The 18,460-nt window shown below is 43.5% G+C and overlaps 1 protein-coding gene across 7 annotated transcripts in view; it reads right to left on the bottom strand.

Moving 5' to 3' along the window:
- RAPGEF2 (Rap guanine nucleotide exchange factor 2) overlaps positions 1 to 18,046 on the bottom strand; it is a 195,095-nt gene extending 177,049 nt beyond the window's left edge. For 5 of the 7 annotated variants that reach the window (XM_027779878.2, XM_027779876.2, XM_027779879.2 and 2 more), the window contains exon 1: positions 17,596 to 18,045. In XM_027779878.2, the coding sequence (XP_027635679.2) occupies positions 17,596 to 17,664 (69 nt within the window). In that variant the 5' untranslated portion in view covers positions 17,665 to 18,045. Of the gene's footprint in view, positions 1 to 17,595 lie in introns of all 7 variants that reach the window. The other 2 variants (XM_027779881.2, XM_027779880.2) reach the window with 2 other exon arrangements.
- Between the last annotated feature and the right edge of the window lie 414 nt (positions 18,047 to 18,460).

The raw sequence follows: 18,460 nt of genomic DNA, 5'->3' as shown, positions 1-18,460 counted from the left end.
TGAAGACTGTGTGTTCCTTACACATTCACGTACCACATCAAACTGCAGAGCATCAACAACATCTTCTGTCATCCTTAAAGAACTGGGAGATACACAAAAAAAACATTTTCTCCTGGGAGTGTTAAAAGTGCACATGGGTGGCAAAAGCCAGGATTAGATAAAGCTATGGAGGTATTTTAAAAATCAACTTTTCAATGACTCTGTTAATTTAAATGGCTCTAAGGCCCCTCCGAGCAGCAGCCCACCACCAGTCCCCCCAACAGAAAAGCCTGAAGATCTGCCCTGTGGAACAGACTATGTCTTTCAGCTGTCCACAGGGTAGCAATTACAGAAGAGCAGTACAGTTGTAATGCAGAAACACCAAAAAAAGGGTTTTTTTTCTCTACGTTGCTATCATTGGAAGTACTGTAGCTTCCAGTGATGTTCAAAGGAGCTGGACACAAAAATATACACCAGAGAGTTTATTTATAAGAAGTCAAATTGGCTGGAGAAAAGAGCACTCAAGTCCTCTGCTTGCTATCCCAGCTCTAATGACAGTGGAGAACAAAAGAGTCTGGCATTAAAATACTTGCTTACACACGTAGAAATACACCTTTTACTCTCACTAAGTTTACATTGACTATAAAAAGCATTTCTTACTATCCAGATCCACAATTTTTCCCACCGCTACTTTGTTAAATGCCAAGCAAGCAGCAGCTAACAGAAAATGTATGAGAGAGAGCTTAGTTCTCAAAACTACTGAGAAATTCAGGGTTCCACAAAAAGTTATTAATCAGCACTTAATTCTGAATGCCATCCATATTCTAAAGCTGGCATAGCATTTGAATAATTTACTTGCCAGCTGATTTTCCAGATTACATCGTTAACGGACATGGGATGGGGAAAGACTGAGAAATCCTGCTACCCACAACCCCAAATACGAAACACCGATGTGGAAAGTACATCCTCATTCTTACACTCATTTCTGGTACTTTACAGTCCTCCTACGCAAAGTGGGGAAGTTTTGTTTCTTTTTTTAAAGAACATACTTTATTTCTTGAAACTGAGGATAATTATGAAATGTTACATCTATATTAATAACAACTGTAATTCACAGAAACTAGAGAAAAACATCATAATGAGAACAAAATAACAAAAAACACCCCACAACTGAAGGTTTAGAGCATATTCCTGTTGTTTTAAACATTCCATGCTATCAATCAATACAAGTTCAGCATAGCTATGTTAGTTTCAGTTGCCATAACTCATTTATTCGTAATGCAAAATAAAACAAAACCAAAGAAACCACACACACCCCACAGGACAGCAAGGGCATTTTCTTGATTTTATCCAAGTGTAAACAGATGTTTATATTTTAAAAAAATCTATTCAAACAGAGTCAGAAACCATTTCTAATGTGTCCTTTCAGTATCATGTTGTTGTTACTGGGAACTTTTATTTTTTAACAAAAAAACAAATGCAAACCACAGACTATTGATTAAATAGAAATTTCATAAGTAACAAGGTAACAAAAAAAAATCCTAGGTTGTTGGGGTTTTTTTCCAGCATACTAAGATACGTCAGTGCAATTGCCATCTCATTCTTCAAGTTTTGACACTATATGGGATTTATAAAGGGAGCATTTTTTGAGGTTAGGGAAGGAATTTGTCCATAAGCAGCAAGTACACTTTGGTGCTTAGGACTGACTGAATTCCCTTTTACTCCTAAAGCATTTTTCTTGCATTGTTCATTACCAAAGTGCATAATTTTGGAATTTTAGAAAGCTGAATCCTGGCAGCACAAACCAATCAAAAATAAAGATACACACACAGAACAGCCTGCAGCTGTGAAGAGAATGAGAAGAGCAGAGAGAATAAACAGTAGAATGAAAAGAGCAGCCAAGAAAAAAAAAATAAAAGCCACAGTTGATACTAACTGGGAGAGTCTCAATTAAAGAAAGGAAAAAAGCCTTTGGCTCATGCAGGAAACAGAATCAGGAGATAGCAGTATAATATGCAAGCTGACACATGCAAATGATGACCCACTATGTGGGTGATGCTGTATTAAGTAGTCCAATTTTTTTTTTTTCATGTATCTGGCTTTTTATCATCAGGTCAATGTCACGCCCCTTCTTGGAAGCTTCTCACTCCATTTTCTGTATCTATCTCAGATCAAAAGTCAATCTTCTGGTTAGCAGGTGGTCTCACACATCACTTATTTACTCCTCCCCACCTTTTTTTTTTTTTTTTTTTTTTTGCCTTTTTTTGGGGGGTGGTGTTGGTTGGTTGGGGTTTTTTTATTGCAGGAAAAACCTTTACCAAATTCTTCACAGATCTCCTGAGAAGATTAACTAGAATGGTAAAATTATTCCCCAATTTCCTTTTAATATTCTCAAAATAAAGAATTCATAATTGAATTAAGTTGGAATTTATTCGAAAAGCTACTGTAAGTAAATGCAGGCTCCTAACTAAATTTTTCTAAATGACTCATGATTGCAGCATCTTCCAAGTTTTGCAAGCATACTCTGATCAAGCTATGCTTCCAGAGCAGCTGCAATGCAGGTATCCACAGGGCTCACGCTACCCTTAGAGAATTTGCTGAAATGCCTCAACATCAAGAAGCCACTGCCAAACACCGCTGTGTCGCCTGTGGACCACCACATTTGATAGCTTGTCACCGGAGACAGTCACAGCCCATCTACAGAACAAGCAGATCTTGCTTTTACAACTACTTACAGCCACTGCTTTGTCATTTCCTTCTGGAAAAAAAAACTCCCACACATCCACCTTGAAAAGTAAATGTCCATTCCGACATTTCAGAGAGCATGCAGATACTAAACTAAGGAACAGAGTAGTGGATGCAAAAAGGATCATCTTCAGCACTCAGCACATGGCCTCTCATCTTACTTTACAGCTACCAATTCCACTCATTAAGTTGAATACAAAATTACTCGTTTTGACATGCAACCCAATGCCAGTGATTTCAAGGCCAACTTTCAACAGACAGCAAAGCACCAGAAAAGATGCTTACCATCCTGGACACTCCCATCTGGAAGACAAGACACAGAGGTTAACAGATATTAAAGAGTTGCATTTGGGGTTTGGTTTTGTTTTTTTTTTTTCTTAAATGCAGGTCCTATTATTTTACAGGGTTAGCAGTTAGGAATACAAGCAAAACATGAAAGCAGCACAATTATTATGGTGATTATTTGAAAGCAAATGAAAAGTTGTGGAAACACGCAAGTTACTCTCCCTCTGCAGGCTCTATGGAAGATGTTGGCCAAGAAAAAAAGGAGCAGGACCATCAGTTCACATGCCTTCTGAGCACTGGGACTCATATCCAAGTGACACTTGGGTTTTTATCCCATCTCTTTGTTAAATACAGATTTCAAAATTGTTATCCCAAGTATTAGCATGCCAAGGTGGTTAGAAGCAGAGTGAATATAGAAGAAGATTGTTTGAGACGGTTTCTTAACAAATGCCACACTACTTTTTGGAATAAATTTGAAACAGTCTGGTCAGTACTTCGAATTTCAAGGGCTAAAAAAAACCTTTCAGACATACAGAGCTGGTTTCATAACCCTCTTTCAACTGGTACTGCACACTGAGGATGAGATTGTTACACAGTGACAATTAAACGCACAATTCGTTCTCTTGAAGCCTATTCAAGACAATGGAATGTGAAGTCTCTTAAAACTAAATGCAAAGTACTACACACCAAGCAGGTCAATTACAATAAGTTATACAACAGCCAGATACAGGAATCTGAAGTTAAACAAAACATTGGACTACTGCATACAGTCCTAATCCTAAACACAATTTAGTTTACTGCATATGGAAGCATGAAACAGTGTAAAACAAAGTCACATGACAAAACAGTCATTATAGACTATGGAACATACTGTCAGACTGTTCCAAAAAAAGGAGCTACTGGTCATCAGCAGTTTCAGTAAGGACATGGGTTTAAACACATTTTAAAAAAGAGAACATCGCAAGAAGACTGAGGTGCAGGGCCTTCCCATAGTTAAAGATTTTAATCACATCTTCAAATATAACTTCATTTTAAATTCCTTAAAGCAACAGCTATTCATCAAAAGCACTTTAAGGTACATGCCTGCTGTAAGTGGTCACACCACAAGCACCCAAGCTCAGCGGCTCTGCTGCGTAGACAACAGTGCAAACTTTTAATGACTAACCCGGCTGTTTGTGAGAAACCAATCCTGATTTGAGACCTTGCCCCAAACCCTGACTATGACAAAACCAGTTACTTAGTCAAAAGCCTTCACTGCACTCCCACATTTCTGCTGCCCTCAGAACCGCCGCACTCTCTCAGAGGACTGGTTTCAGTAATTGCCTTTTGTTTGCAAGCTGGGGAGGACCTCTTCCATACACTAGAACTCACAAAAAACTTCATGCATTTCATGATCGTGTGCTTCTTATTCTCATCACCTCCAAAGTGGGAGCGAGCCCTTACACTGAAGGTCAGCCGTGACCTTAAATGGTTGGTGGAAGCATAGGGAATGGACAAGCATCTCTCCCACATATATACGTATGCCTGTCTCAAACACAGTCATTAAGGTCATCTGAAAATCCACATGGGAAATAAGTCCTACCAAATAGGATACAGCCTGTGTTCCTGCCTCCACATCCCAGTCCACACGTAGACTATTCAAAGCAGTAATAACTCAAACTGAAGTGGTTGCTGGCTTTTGCATTCTAATCAAACAGGCATATAACTGGCGTGGACACCAAAAGACTATTGAAAAAAGGTTCATTTCTGGAGGTGAAGCTGTATATGCCACAGTCAGAGTGTGTAATCTGCATAGCTGAGGAGCTGTGTCTCCTTGTGGAAAAATACTTTCTGTACAGCTCCTCTTGGGAAGGAGAGGGGAGAGAACATGCCAGAAAACCACAACAAGTAGCATTTTTGGAGGAAGGCACTTCCTGACCTTAGCTTTCAGATAAATCCCAAACTCAAGACAACTATAAATAGAAGAAACAGGAAAAGAAATAAGTAAGATATCAGATGTCACTTGTATAAAGCAGAACTTTCCTTTTTCCTTGAAAGAAATTCTGATTCTGTTTCCCTAAGGCAACGCACAGTGTGTAAGAAGCCATGTCTTACCAGCCTAGATAGCTGGCCCTGCTATTTCGTCGTTATCTCCTGGCTCATTTTACAACTGATTTAGAAATATTCTTCACTGCTGTTCATAAATAACATTCGAACCCTTCGATACACTCAGCCAACTTACCACAAACTCTCAAAACCATTCTAGCATGTTAATTGAGTTTCACACATTATGGTATGGTTACAATACTCATTACTGGGTGTCTGATTTTTTTCTACCACTTTATGGGTATTGCAAAGCTGGCAAGTTCTAGCTGCATTATTTCCTACCGAAATTAAGATTACTCTGGATCTGCCTGGGTAGGTATTAATTAATCATGTGTAGTTTAAAAAAAAAGTATCTTGGGAATGGCATTTCAGCAGCTATCTAACAGCAGAGGTGACAGGCCAATATTTGGCTGACAAACGGTGATGACCACACTCTAAAAATAAACAGCAACGTACCAGGCAGTAAACTTCCCAAAACTATAGCAGAGATGGCTGCTTTCTTTTTTCTTTTTTTTTTTTTTTTTTTTTTAAACAAAAACTTCACACAGTAAACCAAGACGCCTTGTGAAGTTGCTCACAGCTAACAGAAGTAATACTTCACCTAAAAACTATTTATAAAGGCCGGGGTAACCATCAGAGCACCTGTTTCAAACAAACCTCCTTTGTTCAAAAGAAACCTAAGGTACCTCATACGCTGGAATGTGGGCCAATGTCAACAGCAAACCCGAGTGGATTTATGTAGGTTGTGTCACTATAAACCATGTTACCTTCGTCATGGCTAAGTGTACGTTTACCGTCAAGCCAAGATGAACTGTAAAAAAGTGCCATTATTTTCCCTTTTAAATTCACATAGAATATCATTCACATAAGAACGTTAGACCTTAAACAGCAATGTTGGTTTATGAACCCAGTAAAGTTAGGAGTATTACACATGCCAATTCCGACGAAGACATACTGAGGGCAGTTGTACTTTTTGTTTTAAAAGTGGACAATAACTTGTATAATGTACACTATATTGCAATTTGTAACTAGAGAGGAGTTTACTTCCCAGTCAGAAATTAACACATGTGAATGAAAGTATTAGTCAAAATCACCCTGCTGTTTCCTTCTAAGCGTTCTCCCACTCAGAAAAATACCTGGAGTGATGACTTTAAGGCACAAAATTCAAAAAAGCACTATCAATGGAAGTTTAGAAAAGGAGAAACTTCCAAGACATCAAATTAGCAATGCAGAGGTTAAACCATAGCACAAGGCTAGATGCAAACAACAAGCAAGAGAAGGGAGAAATTAAAAAAGGATTAATAATTCACTTGGGCATTCAGAAACATACCATCTTCTCACATGGATGAAAAAGAAGTATCCTACCCCAAACCTCAAATTTGTTTGCTCCAGGCCCTTCGAACCTTTACAAAGCTAACAAAGCATTTCTACACCACCATGTCACATACACAATCATATTTTCCAGCAATACCCAATAGCCTAGAAAGTTTTTTCAACCACTAAAGCAATATTCCTCTAAAAGTCGTCTTAAATAAAGTCTTACAAGCTTCTTAAACAGGATATAGCAGTAGCTGAGACCAGCTATCCATTAACAGTCAGTCTGGTAAAATAAGAGCTAATAGCACTAAAATAGATGGCTACTTAAAATAGGGCAGAGACGGAACATACTCCTCTCCTCCACCTTGGCAATTATCTATAACAACAACCATCACCCTTCCCTTGGCATTGTTACCTCAAATCTTTTTTAATAGCTGAGCTGGAACTGTTGCCATCTGATAGTTGTTCAGTGGCCTACGACCAAGCAGTTGGCATTTTCGAACTAAATCATCATGAATTAAAACAAGGCATCGGCGCCAATTAGCAGCTTTCAGCGGTAACAGAGAAGCCATGACAAGGATGGAAACTCAATTACCCTCATTCCAGCAAGTGCCTGTTCCTGGTCAGCGTGTAGCTGGCAGAGCCACTTGTGTTTCCATACCCACAGTGCCTGTGAAATACTTCAGGCTCAGGTCAGCCCACTGTGACGCTCACGCAGGGGCTTGGGCTTTGTGCTTTGTGGAACAAATGTGCTGCAGACCCTCAACGGATTTAATGCGCCGTCTAGAAACGAGTACTGCAGATCGACAGAGAAGACTAAATGCAACTCAGACCGAGACCCTCCCCACTACCTTTCCATAATTCAGAGTGAAAACTGCCTCGCTGAGAGCATTTACCATCTGCTCGCTACCTCCTTACCAGGGAACAGATTCAAACTACTTAGCGACTGCACCAATAAAGAAGAATTGAGAGACACCACCTCACCCGCACTCATCATTAACCAACAACAAAATCTTACTTCTTGTTTCATATTCAGACAGAGCATCCTCCATAAACTATACCCCCATTTACTGTTTTTCTTAAGATACATTTGCTACTTGCTCCTTTGAAACTACAACCAAAAAGGAACCTACACAATCAAACTGTGGTTCTCCATGTTCACGTGGATATTGAGATTGGCATTTATTCTCAGTCTTGTGATGAATGAATATTTCATTCACAAGCTAAATTAATATTTTACAAATTAACTGTACTAATGCAATTTCAATCAATGGGCCACTTACTGCCTTCGCCAGAGAAGCTTCGAGTCACGAACCACCCTCCACAGCAAATCACAAAACAAAAAAAAATCACAAAACAAAAAAACCCACAAGGTGTCACCATCAACTACGTCACTTGAGCTTTCAGCATCCTCTCATGACTTTAGCCACTGGGATAGAGAGCCCAACCACACAACACATCTTTGCCATGCATTCTGCACCAACAGCACCCAGCACCTGCTTTTTTCTTTGTTTCTGAATCTCTTTGGAGACTGCGGTGCCTCCAGACTCGAGGAACGGTTCCACAGGCAGAGGTGCCCAGCAGGACCGTCAGCCCCCTTCCCCTCACTTTTTAATAACAATTTCTAATCAGCTATCACAGAACCCAGCAATACTTTAACAACATAGCCTTCTCTGCTGCGGGGCCTGCTCTTCCTCAGTGATACAACCTAATACGTTTTAACTACATTTTAATTGTGCAGTTGCTAACTTAGAAAGGTCAAAGCTATTTCAACACTAAGTACCGTCATACATAAACGTTGTAAAATGCCATGACTTCAAAATACTCATGTGGCTATTTAAACAAAAGCGTGTCTTTTTTATTACTAGAGCTATGCCACTTCTAAGAACTGGGTGTGCTGCAGCACATGGGGCAACGTGAGCGATGGGACACAGTGTGTGCCCCAGCAGCGCCTGCTGCCCATCGCAGACCAGGAAGGGCACTTCAGACACCCACAGCAACACCAGCAACGCACACAAAGTCATCTGTAACACCCCACAGCCAAGTCTCCCTCAGTTCAAAACATATCTGAATATTTTCTACTGCATCCATGTTGTGTCCCCACATGCCTTTTGACAAAGTGGAAATCCATGCAGTCATTCAAATGAATGCTGGCTATTCACACAACTGCAACACACTACTGGTTTCAGCAAAATTACCTATTTTGGGAAATGTTCTGTGAGGGAACGGCTTCCTGACAAGATTAAGCAATTATCTTGAAGTCAAAACAAAAACATTATAGGATACATTTTTTAGAAATGCCCCAATAGGTTTCAGATACCAAATGGAAAGAGTGTACATGTGTCACTTGCATACCAATAAAATTTTCACTTCACATCTTAGTTCTCCCCCAGGAAAAGTGCCCACCAGCATCCATTTTTCAGCTACCATACAACAAAGCAACACAAATATAGGCAAGATTCAGTATCAGCAATAAAAAAAAAAAGAGCGTATCAGGCCTTAGCATCTCTTATCCATCCAATTCAGTGCATGCAAAGGTAGCATTACTACCCACGTTTCTTACTACTGCTATATTTTAATGGGGAAAAACCTTAGAGATGGAGACTTATTACAAAAGTTTCCTTTGACCTTAATCCTCAGAACAAACAAAATTGTAAGACATCTCTCTCAAGAAGCATCTTGCACATATGCCTTACAAGTTAAAAAACATTTCTCAGTTTCAGAAATGCATCAAGAATAAATAATCTCATATTCCATCCAGTTTGGGTTTTGGCGGGGTTTTTTTTCTTTGTTGTTTTTTCTTTTTTTTTTTTTTTCTTTACACTTAAGTGTTTGAAAATGGAGCACCATCTAATCTCTGGGGGAGGTTCAACTGTTTCAAAGGTTCCTATACACAACCACATAAGCATTTATTCTCAATCCTGTAGCACAAGTCTTCACACCTTCAACTGCACCAAACACTGACATTTGCAGCCGTGATGTAAACCAGACTGAGTCACTTGGATCTGAGAAAGAAAAAACGATCACACACCACCCTCTCAAAATTAAGTCACTTTTCTTTTGTTCAGCTAACAAGATTGTATCACTTATCCTGTTTATATTGTAGCCTCACAAACAGCTGGATCCACACAAATGAGGCAGCAGAGAACATCAGCATGGGAAACAAAGCTCTTAAACATGCGTTGCTGCTAGAAAAATATGATGTACCATGAAAAATTTAGCCTCTGGTTTCAGCAAGCTAAGTGTCAAGCTGAAGCTTCTTCCAACTGCATTGGTGGTACAGCTTTGTTTTCCCACCAACTGCTTACAAACCACATTTGTGTCACATCCTACCTCACCCCTCTAAATTTGGGGTTATTTTTCTGCTTAGCAGGACAAGAAGTCTCAATGACTAATTTCAAATTGAAAAGACAATACCAATATTTTTTCCCCAATTACAGTAAAATAAAGATGGGGGGCAGGAGTACCCTTAAAAATACAGAACCGCAAATAGAAACTAAAGGGAAAAAAAAAAAAAAAACCAACCCACCCTCAAAAATTTTAAAGCATCATCCCATGGGGAACAGGATCCATCCTCCCTTTGGAAACCAGAGATGACTAGAAATGAATGTTTTGACTTTATTAATCAAGTTTATTTTAACTTTAAGACAGGGAAACAAGCAAGCAAACAGAAACAAACAGCCTGCAAAGACAATAAACAACAGGCACGCCTGACAAATGTGTCTTCCATGAAATTTAATTCCCCTTTCTCAGTAATTTACACTGATACCAGGTGCATTTCTGTTGTGTTGCTTGTGTTTACCAGAATACAGACAAATAAAAAGAAAAATTGGGAGATGTTGCTATCCATATAAAACCAAGAAAATTCCTTCAGTTTTTATCAGTGCTGGAAAGTAATCTCATGCTCCCCCCACCACCACCCTCAAGAACATTTAAATATTTTAACCTTATCTTACTTGTTCAGCATTTTGATTAGGTGATGATTTACATGCTGCTCATTATTGCTGGCCAGAATTCTTTAGAGCGGCTCAAAATGAAATATTAAATCACTTTTACTCAGGTCAGACAAGACAGAGATACACAAAGAAATACATCTACAGATATACGGGCATAACAGAGACACCCAGAAAGAACAAAAAGCTAATTTTAACTCCAAAACAAAGCTGTAAGAAAAGCACTGCAGTAGGGCTCCTCCCTCTCCCTTTTCAAGAAAAGCGGTCAACTTCACCAACTTCAGAAAAAGGGAAGCGGAGCACCACTTCCATTTTGAGACTTATTCAAATACATCCCTCCATGCAAAATATATCCAGCAAATTAAATCTGCAACACTGGCTGCAGCAAACAAGGCGCGCAGGCTCAGCTGCCCTTCACAAAGCATCTTTGTAGAGCTATCTTTCTGCCAGCGCTCCTTTTGAATTCCCAAACAATACCTCGCAAAAATTAGATCTCCCACTGTGGGAAAGTTCCCAAAACACCAGCCAAAATATATTTTCTCATGAGGGTACAAAAAACCCTCAATGAGGAAGTCAAAGTTCTTACAATGACTGTTCAGTATACATACGGCTATTCTTGAAACACGCTAACAGCGCAAGTAGCAGGATTCCGATTTAGGGGAAAAGGTTATCACAACCCGAGGAGTATTTCACCAGAACGAATCGGTAGCTACTACTCTGTAATTCACAGAAGCATGTAGACTTTTAAGCAGTAACTGTTTTCGCAAAACTGTAGTTAACCTCTACCGTAACAAACGTAAAATAAATGAAGCACCTTCAGAGATTACATTTAAATCTTTTTTTCCAGGTACAAAGTGTTTTCTATTAATAACATCACAACCCACAGAACCCTGTATCCTCCTACTAAAGAAAAAAATGATTTTGAGAAAGGGCTTGTGTTGTCATTTACTTTTGCTGACGTACACTTTCACGCCCAAGACAAGAACAAACCACGAGCCTTCTTTGTCTCCAGAAGTTCAACAGATTATTTTCCTTCCTACTGGCTCTGGCAGAAGGGCAAGCCTGGCCACGGCCACCAGTGCTGCCCTGCCACAGCCCTCCGCTACCGTGGCCCCTGCAGCAGCGCCGCTGGCTCCCCCGGCTCATCGGCAGGAGCGAGGAGCGGTGGGAGGGTGCTGCTGTCCCTTCGGCTCTTACACCTGAACAGCATGTCAAAAGGCAAGTAGACAAAAAAAAAAAAAAAAAAACCAAGCTTGGGCTGAGTAGAAGATCCCTGGGCTTCAGGCCCAGCACTGCTCACTTCAGTAACTGTCCTCGGCAAGACTGGCACGGAAAGGCAAGGCAGTGCTGTCATGCTCCCAGCTTGTAAGTGCAGGAGAGCATGGCCACAAGGCTGTCAAAAACACGCTCGCAGCTCACAGGAACACCCCCAGCCTGAACCCAGCGCAAACGCTCCTGCAGCCCCAGCAGGGCAGAAATCAAAAGCAAACTCCACCAAACAGATAACTCATCAAGTAGGAAATACACAGACACTTCCCAAATCACCCAGTTTCCAGCTGGCTCAGAAATGTACAGCTGAGCGAGGTGCAACCTTCTGCTGCAATGAGAAAGCAGACAAGTGCTTAGGACAAAGCTTCAAAGTGGCTATTTCTGCTCTATAGGTGAAGGCTTCCTGATCGCACCAAGGTCTCCGCAAGCGTTGGTCAAACTCCTGTTGCTACAGGATACAAAAACCTACAAATGCAGCAAGTACTAGCCCTGTGACAGTGGCAACTATGGCAAAAAACCCTAAAAAGTCAATGTTCTTGGCATTCTCAAAGGTCTTGGCCACAAAGATACAAACTGCTACGGGAAAATGCACCCTCCGTCAGGAAGACTGGGAAATAAACATATTTTCTTTCAAAACAAATGGGATACTGAGCAGCCTGTTGCAGTACATGCCCTTAGTTTTGGGAAGGACATGAAACTGATGGTGGAAGTTCATAATCAGACGTTCCAGGGCTGTTTCGACAGACTGAGATTAGAGAGGTCGCAAGAAAATCTGAGCTACACAAAGTTTTTCGGTTTTAGTTATCAGCCACAAAAAGACTCGTTCATACAGTTAATTTGGCTGGGCATGAAATTATGCTGCATAGTAATACCAGCTCAAGAGAAAACATTGAGAGAGGGGAAAAAAAAGCCTATTTACTTCAAAAATACATTCTCTAATATTATTTCTGTACTAAACAAATACATCGCTTGCTTTGTCAGGTAAAGGTCTCATTTTTTCCAAATAGCTGCTTTCGTTTTTTATGCTCCCAGTTCGATGCTGAAACACGGCAAGAAAAACCTCCATGGCCAAAGGTATATATATACATACATGTCTATTATAACTACTCCTGTTTCATATGTACCCACCTCCCCCAGTTAAAGCCCAAGAGACACCACTTCACTTACAGTTCATCAGACACGTTCTGGGGACGTTAACCATTCTGAGTAAGTTTTCAAAACCCTGCAGCATCTGGAGGGCTTTTTTTGCTTGGAATAACTACCCTTACATCTGACTTCACGACAGCAACTCTACTTCAAGCCAGCTGCCATGCGAGAGAAAAGTTCCTGGACCAAGAACGTGCAACAGCCTTTCTTCATTAAGCTGCATAACTAACCATGCTCACAATGATAACACAAAACGTGATGGGGCTCGTGCCCCCACTTCAGAATTAGTTACTGCAGAGAGCAGAAAGCCTGAACGCTACCATGGGAAGTGTAATTAGGAATCCCATTTTGTTGGCCAAACGGGCTCCCCCCAAAAAAACCCCAGAATGTCAAAACCTGCAAACTAAAGGTACTCCTGAATAAGCACATTACAAAGTACCGAGATGCACGACGGAAAGACCGTTATAACAATGTGATACAGCCAAACACCAGGCATCAGCTGCCACAGCCCTTCACTTTTCAGGGTGACCGAGAACCAGGAGGGGAATTTAGCAACAGAACCAGTTGTCAGCATTGTACTGCAGTTCGCAGCATGGTAACAGGAGTACCCTCCTCTTCAAATACTAGCACCAAAAAGATGGTAACATGGCAGCATGCTAACAGTGAAGAAAATCTGAACCCAAGCTCCAAAATATTTCTGTTTTCCAAACGAAAGAAATCCCAAATAAGCTCTTTTGAGAAAGATAATTTTAGTCTTCTGGTGTATTTGATATACAGACACACAATAAGCCTGAATTTAAAGACTAAGTATAATTCTTTATGCTAGACTCACACATAAAACGCTTATTTTCTCTGATCCCATGAAACTAGACAGCTTTGTATTTATTTGCTAGGAGATTACTATAACAAGAAGGAAATGTTCTTTTCTGGCTTATCTGAAGACTGCACACAATCATGCTATCAGTGGTTACAAGTACAAAAATAACACAACTGGGGAACAAGCTGAAAGTTTATTTGGAACAAGCATAGGTAGATCCTATAATTAAACCATTGTTCCTCTCAAGTGCTGGAGAAGGGAATATCTGCTCAATGACAGCATCCTGTTCAGATGTCTTCTGACATCAAATGACGCACTAGTATCACGCTAAGGGCTACTGCACAGTTCTACCCGCTCCCCTTGAGCCGTGGTCCAACGCTGCTCCCCCTCTGCTGTTCGTGACTACTGTACTGACTTGCCTTGACACACCATGCCAGCAGTTTCCAGAAGAAAACTTTAGGCACCTAACATATGTAAGGCATACATTAAAAAAAATCTTCTTCCTGCAGACGTCACTACGTGGCATGAAAACAGTGAACTAGTATGCAGAGTTTCTGAGGTAACTAGTAATTCACATACCATGCCATGCAAATGAGTTGTTGGGATAAAGGGAGAGATTAGGGCTGGGTTTCTCTTGTTTGAAAACAAAAGCAGCCTTATTTTTTCAGATGAAGCTACACCAGTACAGAACTGAAAGCTTTCTAAGGTGGCCTATGACACCAATAAGAATTTGTTTTGAGAAGACTTAAAGGTAGAACAGTTCATATAAGACGACACTTGGAGAAAAAAAAAAAAAAAAAAAAAAAAAAGGCAGATTGCTATTACTCACAGCTTAAGGGCATAAAACCATTTGTAATTTATGAACATTTAGAAGTTAGATTCCCCAAAGTAGTTAAATTAACTTCCTAGTTCACGTCTTCAAAGAGAAAATGAATAGTTTAATAAAGCAATTAAAGAGGAGAGCTCTGTTACACAACAGGCATGTTAAAAGTATAGGCCATGTACATTTTTTTTCTCTTTTTTTTGAGCTTCTTCAGTCAATGGAGTGTTGAGTCATAATTGACAAAATTCAGAAAAACTCTGTAAGCGAGGACACATGGAAGAGATAAGAAGCTAAGAATTTTCCAAAGCAATTGCAGAATATATTGTTTACTTAAAAAAAAAAAAAAAAGAAATCAGTCCAGTCCAAAATTACCGAGACACTGTTGTGCTACAGATGTTCAGGCAAAGTTAAGTTTGCCTTCTCCGACAACGCGTATCAGATCCAGCAGTTCCCAGAGCTGTGCGTACCAACACAAGCTGGCCAGCCTACCGTCACGGCTCTCCTCCAAGCCTGCAGTAAGGTAATTTTGCCAAATTTGTACCACGACAATCCAGGGTGAACAGCAATGTCAAAGGCACGTTTACCTCCTCGTGACCTAGGAGAAGCTGAGCCCCAGTGGGTTTGTTAACACAAGAAAGCAGCGTATATGCTGCTAACACACTTCTCGTGTTATTTCCTGCACTGACATGAATATGATAAATATATTTTCTCTTCCCAACCCTCTCTCAACTTTAAAGATACCTCATGGCTCCTCAAAAACCAAAATTAAGTAACTACCCTTTACAAGACAGCATAGCAAGGAAAGGAAAATACAGGTAAAGAGACATGAAAAGTTACTTTAAGGAAGGAAGAAAAAACAAGGTCTTTGTGTCTTTCTACATAAACTTTTTTTTATTTATTGTACTTAATAACTGAAAGATGATTTGCATAAGCATATGTCTTTCAAATTCCCATGCTGCTGTAAAACAAAACGGGATTTCCAGGACACAGAACCAGCTCCTTAAGGCACACAATTCAACGTGAGCCGTTCACAGAACTGCCAGGCGAGTTTGCTGCAGCAAGCCCTGCTCCCCCCAGCAGCAACAGGAGGGCACGCCTGGTCACCCCCACCCCCACCCCCCCCCCCCATCCCAAGTATTTCCAGTGCTAACAACACATGACATTTCCCACAAATTTGGTCTTATTTGTGGATTATTTTGGCCAGTGTCAGCTTCATGGATTCAAGGGTGGGTTTCTTTTCCTGTGGCGATTGCCACAGCAGTCTTCCAGTCTGCTGATTCGGGAAGTTTTACAGCATTAACGCAGCCCTGGTGTTCCTGATTTAGCTCTCTGCTCTGTGCCCTTCACACCAGCTTTATCCCTGCATTCGGGCTGATTTCTTCACTGCGTCATTCCTTACTTTCTGTCGTCTTTTTTTTTTTTGTTTGGGTTTTTTTTTTTTTGGTGTCGTTTATATTTTTCCCCCCTTGTTATCCCTTCCAGAGAGCAGGGCCAACTGGCATGGGCAGGAGAAAGTTTAACAGTTTGCAGGGCACAGATCACATCACGGGGGAAGCATCGTCCCCCAGGCCCAGCCTAGTGGCCCCACTACTTGACCAACTGGTTTCTGAGCATCTGCCAGTGTCGCTCCTCCCAAGCACCCGACCGTCCTTCGATACCCATCTCCCAAGGCCGGGACACCGCCAGCAGGCTGCCCTGCCTGGGATTTACACCTCTACCAAGGCGAGGGACCTCGCCACAAGTTTGCAGAGGGTGTCCTGCCCAGGCGGGAGCACTCAGCCTCCTTCAGCTTTCACAACCTACTGAAAGGCCGGGTCCAGTGCTGAAGGCAAACAGACATTTGGGAAAGGTCAAACAAGGACAGAGAAACAACTTTAGCACCATGAAAACGCGTTCCAGCAGTGGCAGCTTTTTTTTAGAAAAGAAGGAGAAAAAAAAAAAAAAAAAGGAAGATCTGCAAAAAAAAGACACACTAAATACAATGCCTGTGCAGTCAGTGTATTTTTCCATGGGAGTTTTTATTTTCTCACATGTATTCCATGAGTACGAGGATAAAAATAACATTACCACAATGACGTATCCCTAGGAGGAGGAATGACTTATGGGTGCCGACCGAAAGTCAAGGTTTCCTTGTTGCCCCCAGTTTGAAACGCCACCAGCCAAGCAGCCACGGCCAAGACCCTCGCAATGCCACCCCTTCCCCAAACCCTCCAGCGGGGCCCGGCTCGGGGCGCAGGGCGAGCCTTTGGAAAATGGGACAGATGGCCTTACAACTCCAAGCGAAGTAACTCCTCGTACCATTAGCTACTGAACCGCAGCCTGGTGCGGGGATCAGCGCAAAGCTCATTAGCCTTCAGACAGTTGGCAGCGGCGGGCGCCGCAGCAGCCCCCGGGAGCGGCAGGGGCTCACGCGGTGTAGTTGGTTTTCGGGTCATGTTAAGTCAAAACGTGTCTGTGCGCGCCCCGGTCCCCAGTTTCACCCTCCCCAGCCCCCCCAAGCGCAACGACCCCTACAAGCGGCTCGGACACCCGCGCCCCTCCCGCAAGGGGGGCTCCCGCGGGTCCCTGCCCGGCGTCACCCTGCCCGGGAGCGGGGCTGGCCGGGGACCGCACGGAGCCCTGCCCGGTGTCGCCGTGCCCGGCTTCACCCTGCCCGGGAGCGGGGCTGGCCGGGGACCGCCGCCGGGCTCGGCCCCGCGGTACGGAACGGCGCGGCCAGCTCCGGCCGGAGCTGCGAAAGTGGGGATGGAACAGAGACCCGGGGCCACCGCGTACTGCGGCACCGCAGCAAAACACACACACAAAAAAGCCAAAAAGCAAAACAAAACAAACGAAAACAACAATAAAAAAACAATACAAAAGGAAACAAACAAAAAAAAAAACCCACCAAAAACACCACAAAACGACACTCAAATGAATTTTCCTTTTTACCGGAAGCAACCTTCCAAATAAACTCAGCCAGAGGATGTCCCCCCACCCCAAAAAATTTAAAAAAAAAAAAAATACAAAAAATAGGGAGCAGGAGGAAAGTTGCTGGCGTCAACGCGCCCCTGCCCGCCCCGAGCCCGGTGCTGGGGGCAAACCCGCGCCAGGGCCGCTGGGCTCCCGGTTCCCCCCGAGGGGCCCGGGGAGGTGCCCCCCACCCCCACCCCCGCCCCGGGTGCGGGTCCGCCTACCTGGGGGCTCCTCTCCGCCGGGTTCTTCATCACCGCCTGGCGGAAGCTGTTATCCACGTAGGACGCCATGGCGCCCCTGCTGCCTCCCGCCGCCCGGCCGGGCTCCGCCGCCGCCCGGGCAGGGGATGGGGGAGGGCCGGCCGCGGCCTGGCGCTGCGGGCTGCGCGGCCGGAGCGCTGGGCGAGGAGCTGGGAGGCGGCGCGGAGGCACCGCGGGCTCAGCAGCGCCGCCGCCCGGACCAAAAAGCGGCGGCGGCGGCCGAGCCCCGCCGGTAACGGCGGCGACAAGGGCTCGGCGCTCCCTCTCGAACCGGCTCTACGCCTCCCGCCGGCCCGCTCCGCCGCATCCCCCCGGGCACCACCGTGGTCGGCGCCGCCTCTCGCCTCCTCCTCCTCCTCCTCCCATCCGGGCTGATGGGGGGCTCCGCGCCCGCCCCGGCGACGGGGAAGTTGCTGGCTCGGGGAGGCGGAGCGGCGGGGAGGCGGGACGGGGGAGGGAGGCGGGGGGGGGGGGGGGGGGGGGGCGGGTCGCTGGGGGCCGCGGCCGGCGGGGTCTCCCGCCGGCCGCGGCCCCCAGCGACCCGTCCGTCCCCCCCCATCCGAGACCCCGCCAGCAGCGCTGCCTCAGCATCCCCCCACGCCCCGAGAATCCGGTTTTTAACCCTAAAAGCGAATCCTGCCCGTGTGCATCATCCTCGCCGCTCCACGGATGCATCCTCTGGATACCGGCGATGAGCGAGCTGGACATTAAAAAAAAAAAAATAAATAAATAAATAAATAAATAAATAAATAAATAAAATCAAGGCTCGATCTGGGAACTCCCTGCTTGGGCGAGGCCACCTGTTGTCACTCTTCTTCAAAAGTAA

The sequence above is a fragment of the Falco peregrinus genome, chromosome 2 (genome assembly GCF_023634155.1).
Source record: "Falco peregrinus isolate bFalPer1 chromosome 2, bFalPer1.pri, whole genome shotgun sequence".
Taxonomy (NCBI): Eukaryota; Metazoa; Chordata; class Aves; order Falconiformes; family Falconidae; genus Falco; species Falco peregrinus.
This window is presented reverse-complemented; position numbering and strand designations above follow the sequence as displayed.